The following is a 20,678-nucleotide window of genomic DNA, read 5'->3' as shown; positions in this document are numbered from 1 at the left end:
CATGCAATTACAGAAAATGAAGCTCTTCCTAAATAGCTACTATAACTAGCAATATTTACAACTAACTAACCGATTTAATTAATCAACTAACTAGCTACAATGTATAACTATCCCCATCTAGTGTCCAACTCAGCATTAGTGCACTGTAGTGCATCTATATAATTCTTTTACACCCTTCCTCAAGCTAGGAGAGATGAAGATATTCTTTATTCCTAACTTGGATAGAAGATAACAGTGTTGAGCAATAGGAAAGCCCTTAGTCAAGATGTCAGCCTGTTGTTTTTATGATGGCACATAGAGGGTGTCCACCATACCTTGATGAGTCTTCTCCTGAATGAAGTGACAATCAATATAGATATGCTTAGTCCAGTCGTGGAACACAGGATTAGTAGCAATCTGTGTGACAGACTTGCTGTCACTACGCATTGGAATAGGCAGATGTAAGGAAACTCCCAGTTCTTTGTATACACCTATGAGCCAAACAATCTCTGCAACAGTGGTTGCAAGACTCCCGTATTCAGCTTCGGCTGAGCTTCTAGAAATGGTTGCCTGCTTCTTGGTCCTCCAAGAAATGAGAGAGTCTCCAAATTTGATCAAGTATCTAGTTACTGACTTTCTGGTATTGGGACAGGAGGCCCAATATGCATCACAAAAGGCCTGAAGTGTAGGAGAGCTGTGAGATGACATGAGGATACCAAGGCTAGGGGCCTGTTTGACATATCTCACTACCCTAATTGCTGCTTCCGTGTGAGAGTCTTTAGGAGCATGCATAAATTGGCTCAGACATTGCACAACAAAAGCAATGTCTGGCCTAGTAATGGTCAAGTAAAGTAGTGTACCTATAAATCTTTGATAGCTGCTAGGATCCTCTAGTGGTCGATCAGAGGATGAGCCAACATGAGCATCGAATTCACTATTGGTAAGCTTCTGGTTCAACTCCACCGGTGCACCAATTGATCGAGAACCTACTAACCCCATGTCTGAGATTAATTCCAGAGAATATTTGTGTTGGTGCATCAGAATACCTTCATTACTTCTGGAAAATTCTATCCCCAAAAAAATATCTAAATTCACCTAGATCCTTGATCTTGAAATTGTTCTGCAGAACAGCCTTTGTGACATTGATTAGCTCAAGATCATTTCCAGTAATTAATAGATCATCAACATAAAGGAGAATCACTACCAACTTGCTGACTGATTTTTTGGTGAGTAAAGAATAGTCCAAATGACTCTCTGTATAACCAAAACCAGTCAATGCTGAGATCAACTTGATGTTCCATTGCTTGGATGCTTGTTTAAGCCCATAGAGGGACTTGCGTAACCTGCAAACTTTATGTTTACCAGCCTCAGAACTGAAACCTTGAGGAAGATCCATGTACACCTCCTCACGTAAATCACCTTGCAAGAAAGCATTATAAACATCCATTTGATGTAAGGTCCAACCTTTAGATGCAGTTAAAGAAACAACTCCTCTAATAATGACCATTTTAACAACATGAGAGAAAGTTTCTTGACAATTAATTCCATCCTTTTGATTGTAGCCCTTGGCCACTAGCCTTTCTTTAAATCTTTCTACTTCACCATTTGCCTTATACTTGATCTTGTATATCCATTTACATCATATGATCTTCTACCCTTTAGGTAGTGCTACAACTTCCCATGTCTTATTTTATTCTAATGGCCATATCTCAGCTTTCATTGCCTCAAGCCACTTGCTATCTTTGGCAGCCTCCTGATATGATCTGGGCTCAATGATGCTTGAGACATAGGCCACAAAGTTCTGATAAGGCTTGGACAGATGATCATAGCTGACCACTACTAATAGGATAAAGGCATGTGTGCCACTGTCTTTACCTTGCCTTGAGTTACATAGTCCTTGAGCCAGATGGGAGGCTTACTGACTCTCCATGATTGCCTGACTGCATTCTGTATGGGCTCCTTATTAACAAGTTGCTCCTGAGAAATGAAAGTTGAAGACTGAACATGTGTATCTTGAGTTGGTGAAAGAGAGTCTGCCCTGGGCAAGACATCCTGAGGTTGCACTTATTGCTCAATGGGATCAATGATGAACCTGTCTACCTCCATCTCAGGTTCCCTCAGTACATGTGATTGTTTTCCTAAATTAAATAACAAGTCGTCTGGGCTGGAAGGAACAATTTCTATAGGGGTTAGTGTAGGTATGTGATGCAGAGAACTATCAAGCAAATTAATAGGAGGACTCAGATATTGGAAAGGGTATATGTCCTCATGAAATGTGACATCTCTACTAACAAAAATAGATTTGTTAGCTATATCATACTGCTTATACCTCTTTTGATTTGCACAATATCCTAGTAAAATAAATTTGATTGCCCTTAGGGAAAATTTATCCTTCTTTCTGACATTTGTGGCATACCAGAGATATCCTATAACTCTCATGTGCTGCAAAGAAGGTTCTTTCCCATATACAATATCATAAGAAGACTTGTTGTCCAGTACTACAGATGACAACCTATTAACAATCTACACAGCCCCAATGATGCATTGACCCCAAAATCTGATAGGTAAGTGTCCCTGAATTCTTATTGCTCTAGCTATTTCTAATATATATTTGTGCCATCGCTCGACCACTCCATTTTGTTGTGGAGTGTAAGTGCAAGAGCTTTGATGAACAATTATATTGGTTTTGAACAAATTACTACAATTGGAGTGGAAGAATTCTGGACCATTGTCAGATCTAAACACCTTAATTTTCTGACCAAATTAAGTAGCCACCATCACAATAAAATCCTTCAATAAAACCACAACATTAGATTTAAGGTGCAGAAAATGAACCCAAGTCCATCTAGAGTAGTCATCAACCAATATAAGAAAATACCCCATTCCATTATGTGTTGGCACCTTATAAGAGCCTTATACATCCACATGTAAGAGAGCAAACATGCTATCTGCCTTGCTACTACTAATTGGGAATGGAACTTTTGTTTGTCTTGCTAAAGAACATACTTCACAATGAGTAATACAAAACTTATCACTATTCTGAAAAGTAGTGAACTTCCTAAGAACAGACATGGGAACATGACCCATTCTCTTGTGCCAGAGTTATGTAGGTACACTGCTTATTGCTGTCATAGACTTCATATTTTCAAATTGGACTGTTGTATTTTGTTAACACAGAACGTATAGCCCATCTACCTCTCTACCAATATCCTTTACCCTCCCAGTGAAGAGATCCTGAAACACATAAAAACTAGGAAAGAATATGATGTAACAATTCAGATCTCTTATCACTTTTTGATACAAATATGAAATTGAACTTAAAAGCTGGCACACACAACACATCTTTGAGGACTTCACCTTCTGTCAATGAGCAATTTCTAATTTGAGACACCTGCTGAATCACCAATTGAAAGTTTCACCTATGCCAGAATTTGCAACTGCATAATTAGTAACTGATACATCAGTGTTCAACATGGATTTTTCACCAACCATGTGGTTAGTTTCCCCAAAATCCACAATCCATTTCAAGTTAGTTAATGTAAAAAATAAAGGTTTACCTGCTAAGCTTACACTTGCATCAGATATGTTTGCCTTCTTTAACATGGTCAAGATTTGACTGTATTGTTCCTTAGTGAAGAATGATGCTACTAGTGTATTCATGTGACCAACTGACTGCTAACCATAATCTCCCCCTACATTCACCAAGTTGACCTTTTTTCCTTTGAAATCAACTCGATATCCTATCACCTTATAGCAGTTCTCTTTCGTCTGACCTTTGATCTGACAAACCTCACATTTCATCAGCTTGAAGCAATTGTCACTATTGTGTCCTTTCATGTTACAATAGTCAAAGTACATATTGTAATTTTTTCTATTCCCCTGTCCCATTCATGTGCCTCATTTTGTTGTGAATAAGGCTGTTGGTTCAGTACCATTTCCCCTTAAATTTAGCATTCCATAAGTTTCTTTCTGACTCTCATCGTGCACAAACGTAGCATATGCTTGATTTACACTAGGAGTTGGTATCATCATGTTTGACTCCTTACTTGGCTATATGAGTCATTAAGTCCCACTAGGAACTGTAGTAACCCCTGGTTTCAGAGATGAACCACATACTCCTTAGATTCATCACAATTATAAGAAGTAAAAGGAATAATTGAATCCATTTCATCCCAAAGGTCTTTTATCTTTGAGTAGTAGACAGAAATAGGTGAAACACCTTGTTTTAGTGTACAAATTGCTCGAAGCAAATGATAGATTCTTGTCAAGTTAACTTTGTCAAATCTTTCCTGAAGATCATTCCAGACATGAAATGCATTTGAACTATAGAGAATTCCACTGAGTAAATTTGCACTTACATTGCTCGTAAGCCAGAAATCACCATTGCATTACAGCGATTCCACTGTTTCACCAGATCTCCTCTATAATCTTCACGTCACACTGAGCCATCTATGAAACATAGCATGTTCTTCACTAGCAAAGCTACTTTCATGGATCAACTCCACAACGAGTAGTTCTCCATTCCGACCAGCTGAATTCCAATTTGAACGACGCCAGGAGTGTCGCCGGCACCAAGGAATAAAGGGTGATTGTGGTCAATCACCATCGAGCTACCGCCAGTGACTCCGCTTGAAGTATCACTCATATTTTCAGTAACTATCTTTTTAATCGCTATTGAATTTGAAAAATAGGGTTTGCTTGCTACACTATCTCTGAATTCCTCTTTTTTCACTGTCAATTTTGTGAAAAATCCCTCAATCTAGTAGCTAGTTAGTTCTGATACCATGTTAAGTTGGCCGATTATCAGCCATGATTTAAGAGATGAGGAGCAGAAGAAGAATGAAGATAGAGCAAGGAGAAATCGACAGCTTCTAGAATAATCTGATCAACATGCAATTACAGAAAATGAAGCTCTGCCTAAATAGCTATTGTATCTAGCAATATATACAACTAACTAACCGACTTAATTAATCAACTAACTAGCTACAATGTACAACTGTCCCTAGCTAGTGTCCAACTCAACAATAGTGCACTGTAGTGCATCTATGTAATTCCTTTACACCTATCATTTGTGAGATTATAATGGGTATATATGTTGTTGTTAAATTATTCTTGTCAAACTTTTTCACCTTCAGGTTAAGGTTTAAATGTTTAAATTAAATAATCCTAATATCGTAGCCAAGAAAATAAATTAAATATTCTGCTAGCATCATATAAAAAATAGTAGTCCGGTGCACTAAATTCCCGTTATATATGCACGGGTCCGGGGAAGAGCCGGACCAGAAAGATCTATTGTACGCAGCCTTACCTTGCATTTTTGCAAGAGGCTGTTTCCACGGCTCGACCAGTGACCTCCTGGTCATATGACAACAACTTTACCGTGAATGCTCCCCTTCTCTATCAGCATATAGCCGTAAAAATTTCGTACGTTCTCAGTGTAGATAAGTTAAAACATTAGAGCGTATTAGTTTATTTATTTTAATTTGTGACGGGGACATCTGATTTTTGTAATAGTACAAATTATGCTCTATGTATGCTAGCTTCAACAACGATAAAGAAATTTTCTAATCCAGTTTTGGAAGGAACAAATGGACTATCTGTTGAACATATGCATGACTAGTAGAATCTATATTGTGCTTTGCCAATTGTTTGACATAATCTTGTCCAATAGTTAATTACTTGTTGCCTAACTCTAATTAATGAATCTTTCCTACATTTGTTGCTTTTGTGGGGTTAGTAGAATAAAAAATAAAGACAAATATGTCGAAGACTGAAAATGAGAGGCCTACTGGTACAAAGAACAAGTGCCACTAATTTATTTTGCTACAATTCAATAAATAATAAATAGAACCAAGAAATACACTATATTGTGGAAAGAATTCCGACCATGTTATGAAAATACATGGATGATAACGGCCATTAACGGGATAAGGCCATTTCTAGCTCATATACTGAACTCAATTTTATTGTATATAAACAAAATCATTGTGACAGTAACTATAAATATGGCAAGTTACGTCTAAGATTGTACGTAGAATCATTTTTATTATTCTTTAGGATCATTTGGTCGATAGAGTCGGATCGGTCGTTTGTTTGCTGCTTGGACTGGTCTTGAATTTGTTTCAGATTCCTGCAAAAAAAAAAATTATGATCAAATAAAGAATTAGCACCCAAGGTACCAAATATGAGTCATTTTGACAAATTTTGAAATATTTGACGTTTTAGACAATAAGTAAGAGTTTACCTTTTTTTCCCCTTCAAATTTACATTTACTACTCCAATTAATGGAGTATTAATTAAGTGTGACGTATAAAACAAAAACTAAAAATCTATTTAATTTAATCGAATATTTTTATGATTAAGGATAATCATATATTTCTTAAAGGGTTTGCCAAAATCTTAAAATGTTACTAAAAAATATGGACCGAAGGTGAAGTGTAGCAACTTACGTCATGAACAGCCTCGCGGATTAGTTTCATTTGCTCTTTTGTAACAGTTCTCACCTAAGAAAATATAAAGCAAACGAAATTGAATATTAAACTTCAAATTGATAGTGGCAAAAAGAATAATCACAGCATAGATAGAACGCTAGAGTTTTTAAATTACCTTTCTTACAATAGTCCAAACAACATCTTGAGTGCAAGGAGGAACAGTCAAGGAGCCAATATATCTGTAATATTTTCTGCTACCTAACTTCACTTGTTTTGGATCAATAACTCCAATATTTCTTTCCACACCTTTTGTATGGGCTAGAGCCTTTAAATCATCCTCGATCTGTAACAAGAGATAGAGGCGGAAACATGATTTAAAGTTTATGCGTTTTGAATTTGCAATCGAACCCATAGCTCGTTGGTTACTGGGTTCGCAATTAAGTATTAATACATATTTAATGAATTTTCTAGTACAAATATATCGTCTAAGCAAAAAGTTACTAGGTTCGTCCGAACTGGTTCAAGATAATGAAATCAGTAGGGAATATGAACGAACCCACTTGAACTAACACATCTTCAATCACTCCTTCAGGATGAGCAAGGGAGCGATCAACCAACTGTAAGATTACTGTTGTTGCGCGCGGCTCACCCAACCCCAACTATCTGAACACAGATAGCAACATCAAATTGATGCTCACTCCAAGATCACATAACGTTCGCCTAACTGCATGTTTACCAATTGAGATTTGGATAGTGAAACTACCCGGATCCTTCAATTTCTGAGGTAGCTTGCTTTGAATTCTTGAGCCACATTCCTCATTGAGTGCCACAGTCTCGAACTCGGTCAACCTCCTTTTATTGGCCACTACGTCCTTGATGTATTTTGCATATTTGGGTACTTCTTGCAGGATGTCTACCAGTGGAATATTAATTTGCACCTACTTCAAAATATTGAGAAACTTTTTATACGCGGCACTATCCTTCAATTTCTGCAATCTTTGAGGGAACGGAGGTGATGGCCTCTCAACCAATGGTGGGGTTTGCTTAGCCACAGCCTCTTCGGCTGGCTTCTCTGACTCTTTTGATTTTTCTGATTCTGACAATATAGTGGCCGGATTCTCATTAAAGGTTACTTGTTTTCTCTTTTTCAACTGGACTTCTTCTAATTGTCTCCCATTCCTTAATGACACAACATTAATAGATGCCTTAGGATTAGCCTTAGTATCGTTGGAAAGAGCTCCAATTGGTCGAGTATTTTGGGAACTAGCAAATTGTCCCATTTGTCGCTCCAAATTTCTCATTGCTGCGGCTTGGGACTGCTGGTCAGCCATCACTTTCTTCATCATGATGTGTGGGCTTGCTGCTTAGCCATCTTCTTCATCAGTTCCTCAATGTGACTTGTTGAGTTTGCATTTTGCTCAGCTTGAGGTGGTCTATATTGTTGTTGAGGTGCTTGTGGTCAATATTGATTCTTAGCACCTTGGTTTTCACCCCAAGAGAAGTTTGGGTGGTTCCTCCAGTTAGGATTGTAGGTGTTCCCATACTGGTTTGTCTGGCCCCTATATGCATTACCCACAAAATAGATTAACTGGGTATAAATCGCTCGTATGACCCTCGCCACATACTTCTCAAAACAATTGAACCTATTGCACTGGTTGAGCTTGTTGCTTGTTAATAACCAAGGTCATTTGATTGACTTAGTTTGTCAATGTGGAAATCTGCACTGGTAATGCCGAGACGACATCTAACTCGAGAACCCTATAGATTTTTACAATTTGTGTCTGCCCATCTCTCCTTGCCAATCAGGATTGCTTTTGGAGAATTTGTTCAACAACGCATATATCTCATCAAAGCTTTTCTCCAACACTTGACCTCCAGCTGTAGCATCTACCACAATCTTTGTCTCAGGATATAGCCCTTCTATGAATGTGTGAGCTAACACTTCATTTGTCTGATTGTGATGAGGACAGTCTCTTAGCAACCCCTTAAACCTCTCCCTAGCTGAGTATAAAGACTCCCCCGATTTCTATTTGAATGCGACTATCTCACTTCTGATCTTTGCACTTTTGCCTAAAGGAAAGAACCTTGCCAGGTCATTCCATGATGTAATAGAATTAGCTGGTTCTGCCTTCGGCCATCACTTTGCTTCGTCCAACAGAGAGAACGGGAAAAGTGTGAGCCTCACATAGTCTGGAGTGACTCCGTTAGTGATGTAAGTATCACTAATCTCCAAGAAATTCAGGATATCTGTTGTGGATCCTCGTGTGGAAGACCCATTAACTGCCCATTCACATGAGGTAGCTGGATCATGCTCTGTTTTAGCTTAAAGTGCCCAGTGATTCTGGGCTTCACAATGCTAGAGGTAACATTAGCAATGTTGGGCATAGCCATCTCCTGAACAACCATACGTTGCTCCTCTTCCATGTTCACAGGAAATTGAACAAGTGCATGAAGATTATTTGTATCATTTACTTCCCTCAACCTCCTATGAAATGTTCTCTCAGGTTCGGGATCAAATCCTTAAAGTCTGTCCTGGCTTCTGACCTTGCGCATTCAATCAAAGTTCCTGAGATCAGAGTAACAATCAAGTAATGTTAGACTTGACGAAATAAACAATGAAAGCAAAAACTAGAGAGTAGTCAATATTCAAGTCCCCGTCAATGGTGCCAAAAACTTTTTTCTCCCAAATGCACATGCAAGTATACGTGGTCGTGCAAATAATAAAATGATAAGTCGAGTGTCGAACCCACAGAGACTTGTATCAAGTATCCACTAAATTCACCAAGATTGTTATTCAGTCGAGCCAATTTGAGTTCAAGAGTTTAATTATACTAAACTATAATTCTAAGTAGTAACTAAATTATCAAGCAATAAAACAGTTGTTGTGTATTCAGTAGAGACAAATATTCTAGGGTTGTGATCAATTCACCAATCCTATTATATTCTAGTTAACTTTCCCCTTCATACAATTCACTCATGGTTGCTAATTAATCGAACAATTGCTCTCATAGCCTTCTTTCGAAGTACTACTCGCTTATTCAAAATAGATTAATGCCTATATTCCTATGAAATCAATTTATTAAGAACGCATTAAGATTAAGATATTTAATTAAGCATGGTGACTAGGTATATTCCTATCCTAACCACAAATCCGCCTCCCTCCCAGAGTTAAGATCGTGCTCTCTTTAATTCTTCTCTAATCTAAACATGGCTTTCCCAAGCATAGCATAAATAGGAAATAGAACCTAACTGTTGGACAGAAAATTAAGCAATTAATCACAAAATTGAAGAAACAACCATATATTGGTGAATTATAATCAAGGTTAAGTCGACATTAAATATCAATATTCATGGCTAAATCACAACCCTAGAACTATGGGTTTTAGCCACTCTTGATAGTATCAAACAAATTCATAAGTGTTGGATAATTAAAAATACTAAGAAACGATGAAGAAATCTGAGATATCCTTGCTCCGGGATGTTCATCGTGTGTCTCTAGGTCTAAAGTGTGTCCAAAGTTCAAAAAATAACATTTTCCATGTATTTATACCAAGTAGGGTCGGACCAAGACAAAATCTCCTTTTCCTAGCTGAAATAGGAAAACTTGCAAACTTATTGTTTTTCATGCGTTGCCCAGTGCGTCACACTAATGCCTTTTGATGTCAGACCACAAAAAACCCAGCCTCTGAACTTTAGAGATTTCTGACAAAACTTTGCATAATGCGTCGCACAGCGCCTCGCACTAGTGCATTTCTTCAGCAGTTGCTTCTTCCTTGAATTTTGACGTCCAGAATTAGTTCTCGACCCCCGAAAACGATCCAGGCTTCAACCCTTGAGCTTGTACTCAAACTTCAAAGTTCCACATAGCTCGAATTAGTTCCAAAGTTCAGAAAATAATATTTTTCCTTGTATTTATACCAAGTAGGGTCGGACCAAGACGAAATTTCCTTTTCCTAGCCGAAATAGGAAAACTTGCAAACTTATTGCTTTTCATGCGTCGCCCAGTGCGTCTCACTAATGCCTTTTCCTGTCACACCACAAAAAATACAGTCTCTTAACTTTATAAATTTCTGACAAAACTTTGCATTAATGCGTCGCACAGTGCCTCGCATTACCCACACTAGTGCATTTCTTCAGCAGTTGCTTCTTCCTTGAATTTTGACGTTAAGAATTGATCCTCGACCCCCGAACACGATCCCGACTTCATTCCTTGGGATTTTACTCAGACTTCAAAGCTCCACATAGCTCGAATTAGTACCACAACATCTCCATAACACAGAATCACTCCTACAAGGCATAAAACACACAATAAGTGAAAAACACTAGCGATTAAAGATCAAACACAATAAAGGTGCAGTAAATTAGAGTGCGATAAGCGACTAAAATACGCAATTATAGCCTACCATCAGAATCCCACATCGACAAAATACGGGAGAGATGTTGGCTATATAAGTAGACATGCCTTAGACTCTAGTGGCGCGTTTTAAAGTCGTGCGGGCCTAGGCCCGAAGCGGACAATATCACTAGTAAGTTAGGCTGTTACATATGATATTTGAGTCACTCCGCATGCAACCTTGAACGGTGGTAGGGAAAATCCATGAGGGGGTGTATATGACACCCTAGGCGAATTCCATATCGATAAAATACGTGAGAGATGCTGGGTATATAAATAGACATGTCTTAGACTCTACTGACGTGTTTTAAAGCCGCGCGAGCCTATTTCCAAAGCGGACAATTATACTAGTGGATTGGGCTGTTACATATGATTATAATCCCGAATCCATAAGGTTTAAATCCTAGCTCCGCCTCTGTTTCTGGTATTTCAACTTCACATAAGCTATATGGAGTTTAATACTGAAAGCTGAATGATGTATTAGTTATACATAAATTATCTTTATAATGCAAAGTTTTATACTGAAAACTGAATATTGTATAGGTTATACCGAATTATTGACTCGGATTATTGTATAAGGACAGAGCTATGTCACTCTTATCAGCTAGAAACATATCCAGGCTCCATCACAAACGTCAGAAAATATTCCATCTTTTTTTTTTTCGTCTACTTACCAATTACTAGTAGTCGTAGATAACAGTTGGATACAAAATGGCCGGCTGCTAATGTTGCCTTTCATATAAAAATTTCCATTACCAACTCAGTCACAATTTGTTATTACTATATAGAAAAGCAAAGGAAATGAATAAAAAATTAATGGTCATTCCTTTCATATACTTCACTGCTTGGCCTGCCATTAAATCTCATTGGACATATTTTCAATGCTTGAGCAGAATCCTTGAGCAGAATGCTTACCATCTAAATTTTAATTTGTATGTCATGAATTTTCAATGGCTTCTAGTAATTTGCATCTGCATTAGCTCAAGCTATGGCCAACAATTCTATGATTCAACCTCATGTTTTTCTAATATCAGTTCTCCAGGTACAAGATATACTTGTACTTCTCTAAATGATTCTTGTCAAACATTCTTGATCTATAGAACTAATCAAGATTTCACAACAATATCTGATGTTTCTTACTTGCTTGGTTTTTCTCCAGATGTACTACTCACCTTAAACAATGTCACTTCGTCGTCGCAGATTCTTGAAATTGGTAGAGAGGTAATTGTTCCAATTCAATGTTCTTGTTTAGGTGAATCCTTTCAAGCTAATATTAGCTACCATTCACCTACAAACACAAAATTCGACGACGTTGCTTGTGGAGTTTTTGAAGGTTTAGTTAAATCCATTACACTTTTGGAGGAAAATATTTCCAAGAAAACCAATATTTCTGATGTCAATTATGATATCAAAGCTGGTACAGAGTTGCTAATGCCTTTGAAATGTGCATGTCCTGGTAAATTTTTTGATGTTGGATTAAAGTACCTTATCACATACCCTTTTATTTCAGGAGATGATACAGGAAAAGTAAGTGAAAAATTCAATACTTCTATTGAAGATATATGGGGTGCTAACTATTTAAGTTTTAATCCCACTATATTTTCAAATACAGCAATTTTAGTTCCCTTGAGAGGAGAACCCTCTATTAATTTCAGCATACATGATTCTGATTCTCCTACTCCTGATTTTTTACCAACACAAATGGTAGAAAAATTATCCAAAAACCTGAAACTAAAGAAACTTTACATTTCAGTGTCAGTTGTTGGTTTTTTCCTGTTTGCTGCAACTTTAGTTGCTTGTGGTTTATATATAAGGGCCATAAGGAAATTCAAGGCAGAGAAAAATCGTTCTTCGATACATAAAAGCTCTGTTACTTCAGGTTCAACACCAAGAAATTCCCCTCCAACGACTACTAGAAGTTCCACGAATTTGTGCTTATCACCTGATTTACTTGCAGGAATAAAGTACTCTTTGGGGGAGTACAACATAGATGAATTGAAAAGAGCGACGAATAATTTTAGTGAAGGAACTAAGATAAGTGACAATGTATACAAGGGTTGTGTTGATAATGCTGAAGTATTGATCAAGAAAATAAGATTTGAGGACACAAAACAAGTAATTGATGTACACTCAAGAATCAATCATGTCAATATTGTTAACCTTCGAGGTGTTTGTTATGGCGAGGATGACATTTCAGGATCTTATCTTGTGTTTGAATATTCATCAAATGGAACATTAAGGGATTGTTTGTCAAACTCCTTAGCTTCTCTTAGTTGGCATAAAAGAACTCAAATTGCCTTTGACATTGCCAGAGGGTTACATTACTTGCACTTTTGCACTATTCCACCTTATACACACATGAACATAAATAGCAAAAATATCTTCTTGACTCCGAATTGGAGGGCAAAGCTTGCTGTTTTTGGAGCGAAGGTTGTCATTGGAACGACAAAGAAAATTGGAAGTATTGGAAGTCTCGGAGGCTGGATTGCCCCCGAGCATCTAGTACATGGCTTAGTGTCTGAAAAAGTGGACATTTTTGCATTCGGGGTAGTATTAGTCGAGCTGATATCGGGAAAAGAAGATGTTGATGGGAATTTTTTGAGGTATTCAATTACATTTTTGAGAGGGGAAGCTAATGAAGGAGGATGCTTCGAACAGTTGAAATTTTCCATTGATCCATGCCTTAGGGAAGATTACCCTTTAGCAGAAGCATTATGTTTAGTTGTTTTAGCTAAAGCTTGTATTGAAGATGATCCTCTTCATAGGCCATCTATGGATGATATAATTAAAGTTCTTGCTAGAATGGTATGATTTTATTTAGCCGAGGGTCTACATTTAGGTGAGGATCGATAGGACCTCCACAAGATAAGTGTAAGATCTGTGTACGTACTAGCTTCCACAGACCCCACATGTGGAAATACAATGAATATGTTATTGTTGTTGCCAAAATGGTATGATTTCAAAAATATATTCCATTCATCACCATATGCAATGTTAGTAACATCAATTAATTGTACTTGCCCTAGTCAAATATTAATTGTCTCTTTGTAGCTACAGTTTTCACTAGATCTATGAATTCTTGCTTTCAATTTGTATTCATTTTAATAAATCCTACTTCCTTTCCATCACTAAGGTACAGTAAGGTAGTTCGCATCTTCACAGACATGTCGTCTATTTCATCGAGCCTCTCTCCGAGACAGTGCACATATCGTTATGTCTTTCGTGCGGATCGAAACTTACCCGATAAATAATTTCGCTAGCTTAGGACAATTATAGTTACGTCCGTCTTTCAGCGGAGCGACCTCCATTATTCCTAATATGATTTCTAATCAAGAAAGATTAAACACATGATTTTTAGTAACATTTCAAGGGAATGTTACTAATGGAACATGTAGGAATAATAGGTCCTATTACTCAATATATATTCATTGATCGATCTTTATAGTGTTTGTTGAATTATTCTTGTCAAACATTTTCGCTTTCAGATTAAGGTCTAAATTTCTAAATTAAATAACCCTAATATCATAGCCAAAAAAATAAAGTAAATAGACCTCTATGCATATGGTAAGATATAGTAAAAATTATATTCCTTGCACTGTCAGTAATATACGTTAAATCATCTGATTTTTGTAATAATGCAAATTATGCTTTGTTGAGCTTAATAAAACTTGTGTTTTATTAAGGAAACTTTACCAATAGAACGTTGCTTATAGAGAGGAATGAAGTATAGATTCTAAACTTGTACTTTGTTATGGAAACTTTACCAATGGAAGGTTGTTTATATAGAAGAATAAATTAAAGTAGCATTAGTGGAAATAGAAATGTGAAATTGACCAAGAAGATATAGCTGGCTTTGACCACAAGAATAATGTGAAGAAGTTTTCAAGCTATATTTGAGTAGCTGAGCAGGTTTGAATTATATGTTGTTTCTATTAGTTAAAAAACATAGGATAATTAATAATAGCAAATAAAATGACCACCGACTATTTCCATGATTTTTCCTAGTGCAAATTATATTCAATGTTTAATCAGAATCGTTTGTTGAAAAGGACCGTTTGTAATTTTTTTTTGTCTAGTTAGATTTATTAATCTCATGTCATTATGTTGTTGCACCACTGTCAGGGTTCATGTTTATGATGTTGGGATAGAATATAAAAATAAAATAAAAAAACGAAAAAATAGAGTTTATCATTATACGAGTGAGAACACTATTGATTCTCCTAACCGGGGAGGGGGTTAAATTTCACAAATGGTCATATAACTATGACTCTTTTTTTACCAAAGCCATATAACTTTATTTTCTCACACAAAAATCATATAACTATGATCTTTTTCACTAAAGTCATACTATAACTTTGTTTTCTCACACAAAAATCGTAATACTTTCACTAACGCGCACAAAAATCATAAAACTTTCACTAACTCACACAAAAATCATAATGGTGAGAAAACAAATTTTCGGTAGTATTTTCTTTTTTGACGTTTTTTTATTTTTTATTTTCAGTCTAATAAATAATTACCCAACTGCACCCAAAAAGATAGCCGATAAAATATTTATATATATATATATGTGTATTATACACATATAATATACACATTCTATATATTTTGGCTAGCAAATGCAATTAGTTTCGGCCAACCGGTTAATTTTATATTCTTCCTTAAAATAGGAATGATCCAACCCAGCCTGACCCAATACCCTTATACGTAAGTTAAAATAATACTAAAAGTGAATTCTTTCCCCGTAAAAATCTTAGTTCGGAATGCATGAGATTCTGACAAAAAAATAAAGAAATAAAAGGTATAATTAGCAAGCTAAAAATGCTATCAATTTGAAAAAATAAAATAAAAGATAGAAGTTGTATGGGTCTAAATTTGCCTTCAAGAAATTTAAAATGAAGTGGCATTACGAAAAGTAATATGGCCGAGGTCAAGACCTAAACAGTGGGGGTTATAGCCGAGCAGTCGATAACGGCCGAGGTCAAGCATCGAAGGCGGCAGTAGCAGCTAGTTTTGTAATAGGATCGTTAGAAGAATATTTCAGTGAATATTCTTTGTACCTGTATTTTTAGGGTTGACTAGGGGTATGTCCCATATAAAAAGAAAGAGAGATAAGGTGAAAGACATGTAATATTCTCTTATAAGAACACTCTTGAAAAGCAGATTCTCTCTAGATAAATATAAACAACACCTATTTGGAGATATTCGTTTTGGTTGATTGTTCTATACTTTTTCCATCAGATCCGAGAAAATCTCCGATATTCTTATATTTGTTTGTAATTCATCATCGTAGGAAGGAAAAATCATCTACCTCATTCAATATTGGATGAATTATTCTCCTTATTTACTATAGTGTCATCTATTGTTATTTAATGCTTGACATTCCTCTCCCATTATTGACATAGAAACATTAAATACATGTTGCATTTATTCTCTCCCAACATTGTTCAACATCATCCAGCTAGACTGATTATAAATCTGAAGTTATTATTATTAACTAGGTTTAACCCCCCATTATATAAAATTAATTAGTTCAACCAAAGGATTATATTTTTTTGTCAAACAATTTGGCGCCGTCTGTGGGGATTTCCTAGTTAAAATTTTAGTTTCTTCTAGATCTATAACTGGCAAAAAAAAATGCAGAACCCCCTACTCTCTTGTACACACAGATCTAACATGGCAGGTAACAGAGAAGAAAGGATGAAGGCAGTGGCCGATCTCACCACCAATCTCTTAAACACCATCAACGAGGTTTCAGACACGGAGGGTAAAGATGTAACGTCGGACGGCTCTCCCAGGTGAAGTGGCCCGCCCCTCCCTCATGATAGTATCACAATGTCCCACAGTAAAGGGGCTTCCACGTCTACAACGGAAGAGGCGCCACCAGCAATGAATAAATTACTTGAGGCTTGGTTGACAAGCACGCTACATGCCCGCCCAAAAAGCAACCAGAGAGAATGCGAGGACCTGCGTTGCACCAATAGCGGCTGAGCAGCACGGCCTCCCCCTCCAATAACAGGTATCACTCACAATGTTAGTAATATAGGTGACGACACCCTCACAACCATTATGAGGAATATAAAAAAAATGGAAACGAGAACAAAATGCTACTAGACCAAATGAAGGAACATCAATAAAGGGTAGACAAAATATCGGGTGCCCCAAAACTCTTACCAAAAATAGATGTGGGTCGGTTCGTGGAACAACCCTACATTGAGAAGCCGACCAGTATGCCATACCTAAGACCTTCAAAATTCTACCCTACCTACAAATATACGATGACACAATCGACCTTAAAGATTATGTGACTCACTACGTCACTGCGGTAAAGGGGAGCGACCTCGCCATAGAACAAGTATCCTACTTCCTGTTGAAAAAGTTTGGTGAAACCCTCACCGGAGGCGCATTAACTTAGTATTCGCAGCTGCTCGCATGCTCCATTGAAACCTTCGAGGAGATGGCCAACAAATTCGTAACGGCCCATGGTGGAGCCAAAAAGGCGGAGGCAAGAGTGAACGATATATTTGTTATAAAACAATCACCTGGAGAGGGACTGAGGGACTTCCTTGCTCGATTCAACCGTGTGAGGATGACCTTACCAAATGTATCAGAAGGCATGGCTGTAGTAGCTTTCCAAAACGGGCTGAACAGAAACGGGTCGAGGGCGACTAGAAAGTTGTTGAGTTGGCTTATGAAATATCCCCCAACCACTTGGGATGAATTATATAATGCCTACTGTGCCGAAGTCCATGCGGACGAAGACGACCTAAATGCACGAACCCAACAGTTAACATCGGTACAGGGCGAGTCCAGGAAAGACTGAAGAAACGATGCCACAAGAAACGATGCCAGAAGAGATCTAGCAGCTCCAAGACCCAACCGAGAAAGACATCAACCATATGTCATGGGTGCCTTCATGACCCCCTCCCGTCCTGAAGAAGGTTCATCTAGGCCAAGGACAGGGACTCACCGGAGCGAGAGAGGTATGCCCCCTTTGCTATCTGCTCACAATTTTGTGTCTGGCCTTCAGAAATAGTGTACGCATTGGAGAAACTCGGCCCAAAAGTGAAGTGGCCGCAAAAATGAGGTCTGATCTAAGCACCAGGAAGTCCAATGCCCTCTGTGAATTCCACCAAGAGCGAGGTCATAAAACAGAGGACTGCAAGGCAGAAGGTCATGAACATGCTTCACCAAGGGCACTTGAAAGATCTGTTGAGCGATCAAGGAAGGGCCAACATTGCCCGAGGACGTGAACAACACCAGGGGCCACAAAAACCACCTTCACCAACTCGTACCATCCAAATGATCATCGGAGGCGGTGACGATGCATCAATCAATAGCGTAAAGTTCATCACGATCCACAAACTCAAACGGTCGATCACTCACGAACGGTATGACGAACTCGAAGAAAGTATCATCTTCGATAAGTCGAATACCCACGGTTTGTTTTTCCCTCACTATGATGCTCCGCATATTAGATACAGATGTAAAACATATTATGGTGGACGATGGAACGATGCGTGAATTATCCACCCTCGAGTGCTTGCACAGATGAAACTCGAGGATAAGATATTGCCACACTGCATCACGCTAATCAGTTTTAACAATGCAGTTGAACGAATATCCGGAGAAATCACACTCCCCGTTCTGGCTGGCAGCGTCACTCTGGAAACCATATTCCATATCATGGACCAAGATACGACATATAACACCATAATAGGTCGACCCTAGATACACGCCATGAAGGCCATTCCCTCCACCTTGTATCAAGTTATCAAATTTCCCACACCATAGGGAGTGTTCAGTATACGAGGAGAACAACGCACTTCCCGAGAATGCTATTGTGCATTGTCCAGGATTGTACATACACCCAACAAATGAATGGAAAAGCAAAGGAGGCATAGAAATTAACAGGGTCGAGGTCGGGCAGTGACAAAAGGGAGGACGTCATAAAAGACCCCAAAATAATAGAGGCCACGAGATCAACCGTAGAAGACCTCGATCCGTCCAACTTGATGATAATGACCACAACAATAAAGCCTATATCGGCCACAAACTTCAAGAACCAGGTAAATTCCATCATTTCTTAACTAATAACGTGACTTGTTTGCCTTTTCCCATGCAGACATGCCAGGTATACTGAAGGAGATAGCGACACACAAGTTGAACGTCGATCCATTTTACCCCCGGTAAGGCAAGTTAAGCAGAAGTTCAACTTCGTAATAAATGATGCAGTCCGTGAGGAGGTTGAAACACTGCTGGAAAATGGCTCCATCAGGGAATAAAATACCCCCAATAGGTCGCCAACGTGGTCAGAGTGAAAAAGAAGAACGAAAAAATGGCAGATGTGTGTATACTTCACAGATTTGAACAAATCATACCCGAAAGACTCATTCCCACTACCCCATATCGATCAGCTCATTGACGTAACAGCCGGCCACGAACTGTTGAGCTTCTTAGACGCATACTCGAGCTATAACTAGATCCTCATGGAGGAGGAGGACCAGGAGAAAACCACCTTCATCACCCATCAAGGAACGTATTGCTACAGGATGATGCCTTACGGACTGAAAAATATGGGGGCGACATATCAAAGGTTGGTGACAAGAATGTTGAAAGACCAACTCGGCAAAACCATGCAGGTCTACATAGATAATACGTTGGTCATGTCCAAAAGAAAAGAAGATCACATCAACCACCTGAAAGAAGCCTTCGATATACTCAAGCGATATAGAATGAAACTGAATCCTGAAAAATGCGCATTCAGCGTGACCTCAGGGAAATTCCTAGGCTTCCTAGTATCACAACGAGGCATCAAGATAAACCCCGACAAAATCAAAGCTATAGAGGGCATATCACATAACTTAACCAAAAAAATGGTTCGGTGACTGATCGACCGTATAACCGCCCTGTCAAGATTCATCTCGCGGTCATCCCAGAGATTCCACAAATTTTTTGGCATACTCTAGAAAGACAACAGCCTCCAATGGACCTCCGAGTGCGTCGATGCCCTAAAGGAGTTAAAAGCTTACCTATCATCACCACTACTGCCCAAAGCGGATCTCGAAGAGTGCCTCCTCTTCTACCTAGCCGTATCCGAAGTGGAGGTAAGCTAAACCCTCGTTTTTAAGGAAGATACTACCAGCCCCAACTTTCTCACCTGCGGTCACTTGACCGCTTCTGCGGTCTATCCCTCAGCTGCCCACTTCCGCTTCTGCGGCGAGATGACCGCATCTATGGTCTCAGCACTTCCCCACCAAATTGCATATGTGCCCTTTTGGCCGCTTCTGCGGCTTCGCACCTGCGGCCAAAACCTCGCAGGTGCAGTTACACCAGATGTCAGCAGGCTTAGAAATCTTCATAAGGACGAATTCAACCCGTTAACAACCCGAGGCCCCCGGGACCCCATCCAATCACACCGACTAGTTCCAAAACATAATGCGGACCTGCTCAAGGCTTCAAATTACATCAAACAACGCTAAAACCATGGATCACACTACAATTCAAGCTTAATGAACTTTAGAACTTCAAACTTCTACATTCAATGCCGAAACCAATCAAATCACGTCCGATTGATCTCAAATTTTGCACACAAGTCTCACTTGACTTTACGGACCTACTCTAACTTCTGGAATCGGAATCCGATCCCGATATCAAAAAAGTCGACTTCCGGTCAAACTTCTCAAAAACCTTCAAATTTCTAACTTTTGCCAAACGATTCCAAAATGACCTACGGACCTCCTAATCCACTTTCAGACGTGCTCTTAATACCAGAATCACCATACGGAGCTATTCTCAGGCTCAAAATTCCAAACGGACATCAATAACATTGAAATGCACTTCAACCCAAATTTATGAAATTCTTCCAAAATGCT

The 20,678-nt window shown here is 38.4% G+C and overlaps 1 protein-coding gene, 1 long non-coding RNA gene and 1 pseudogene across 3 annotated transcripts; 1 reads left to right on the top strand and 2 right to left on the bottom strand.

Annotated features, from left to right (window-relative positions):
- Positions 1-135: 135 nt before the first annotated feature.
- LOC138881684 (uncharacterized mitochondrial protein AtMg00810-like) lies at positions 136-1,486 on the bottom strand (annotated as a pseudogene).
- Positions 1,487-2,846: 1,360 nt separating this feature from the next.
- LOC104226749 (uncharacterized) lies at positions 2,847-4,032 on the bottom strand. Its single transcript, XR_710912.2, has 2 exons — positions 3,537-4,032; positions 2,847-3,416 (listed from the first exon to the last, which is right to left on the bottom strand). It is a non-coding gene; the product is annotated as an uncharacterized lncRNA (long non-coding RNA).
- A 7,632-nt stretch (positions 4,033-11,664) lies between these two features.
- LOC104248001 (lysM domain receptor-like kinase 4) lies at positions 11,665-13,803 on the top strand. 2 transcript variants are annotated; one of them, XR_011403832.1, is made up of 3 exons: positions 11,665-11,845; positions 11,963-12,024; positions 12,761-13,803. XR_011403832.1 is itself a non-coding variant. In XM_070162867.1 (3 exons), the coding sequence occupies exons 1-3, from the start codon at positions 11,743-11,745 to the stop codon at positions 12,764-12,766; spliced, it is 477 nt and encodes a 158-aa protein (XP_070018968.1). In that variant the 5' UTR covers positions 11,665-11,742; the 3' UTR covers positions 12,767-13,803. The 2 variants fall into 2 exon arrangements, 1 of the variants encoding a protein (XP_070018968.1); XM_070162867.1 differs by having other exon boundaries at positions 11,963-12,330.
- The last annotated feature ends 6,875 nt before the right edge of the window (positions 13,804-20,678 follow it).

Source organism: Nicotiana sylvestris, chromosome 11 (assembly GCF_000393655.2).
Source record: "Nicotiana sylvestris chromosome 11, ASM39365v2, whole genome shotgun sequence".
NCBI classification, from domain to species: domain Eukaryota; kingdom Viridiplantae; phylum Streptophyta; class Magnoliopsida; order Solanales; family Solanaceae; genus Nicotiana; species Nicotiana sylvestris.
The sequence above is the reverse complement of the archived record's forward strand: the minus strand, read 5'-3'. Positions and strand labels throughout refer to the sequence as shown.

Excerpts from the sequence above, each read along its gene's own strand:
- LOC104248001 (XM_070162867.1), top strand. The coding sequence starts at position 11,743 with ATGAATTTTCAATGGCTTCTAGTAATTTGCATCTGCATTAGCTCAAGC. Across the intron at positions 11,846-11,962 it reads TTCTAATATCAGTTCTCCAG|ATGTACTACTCACCTTAAAC; the intron begins GTACAAGATATA and ends GTTTTTCTCCAG.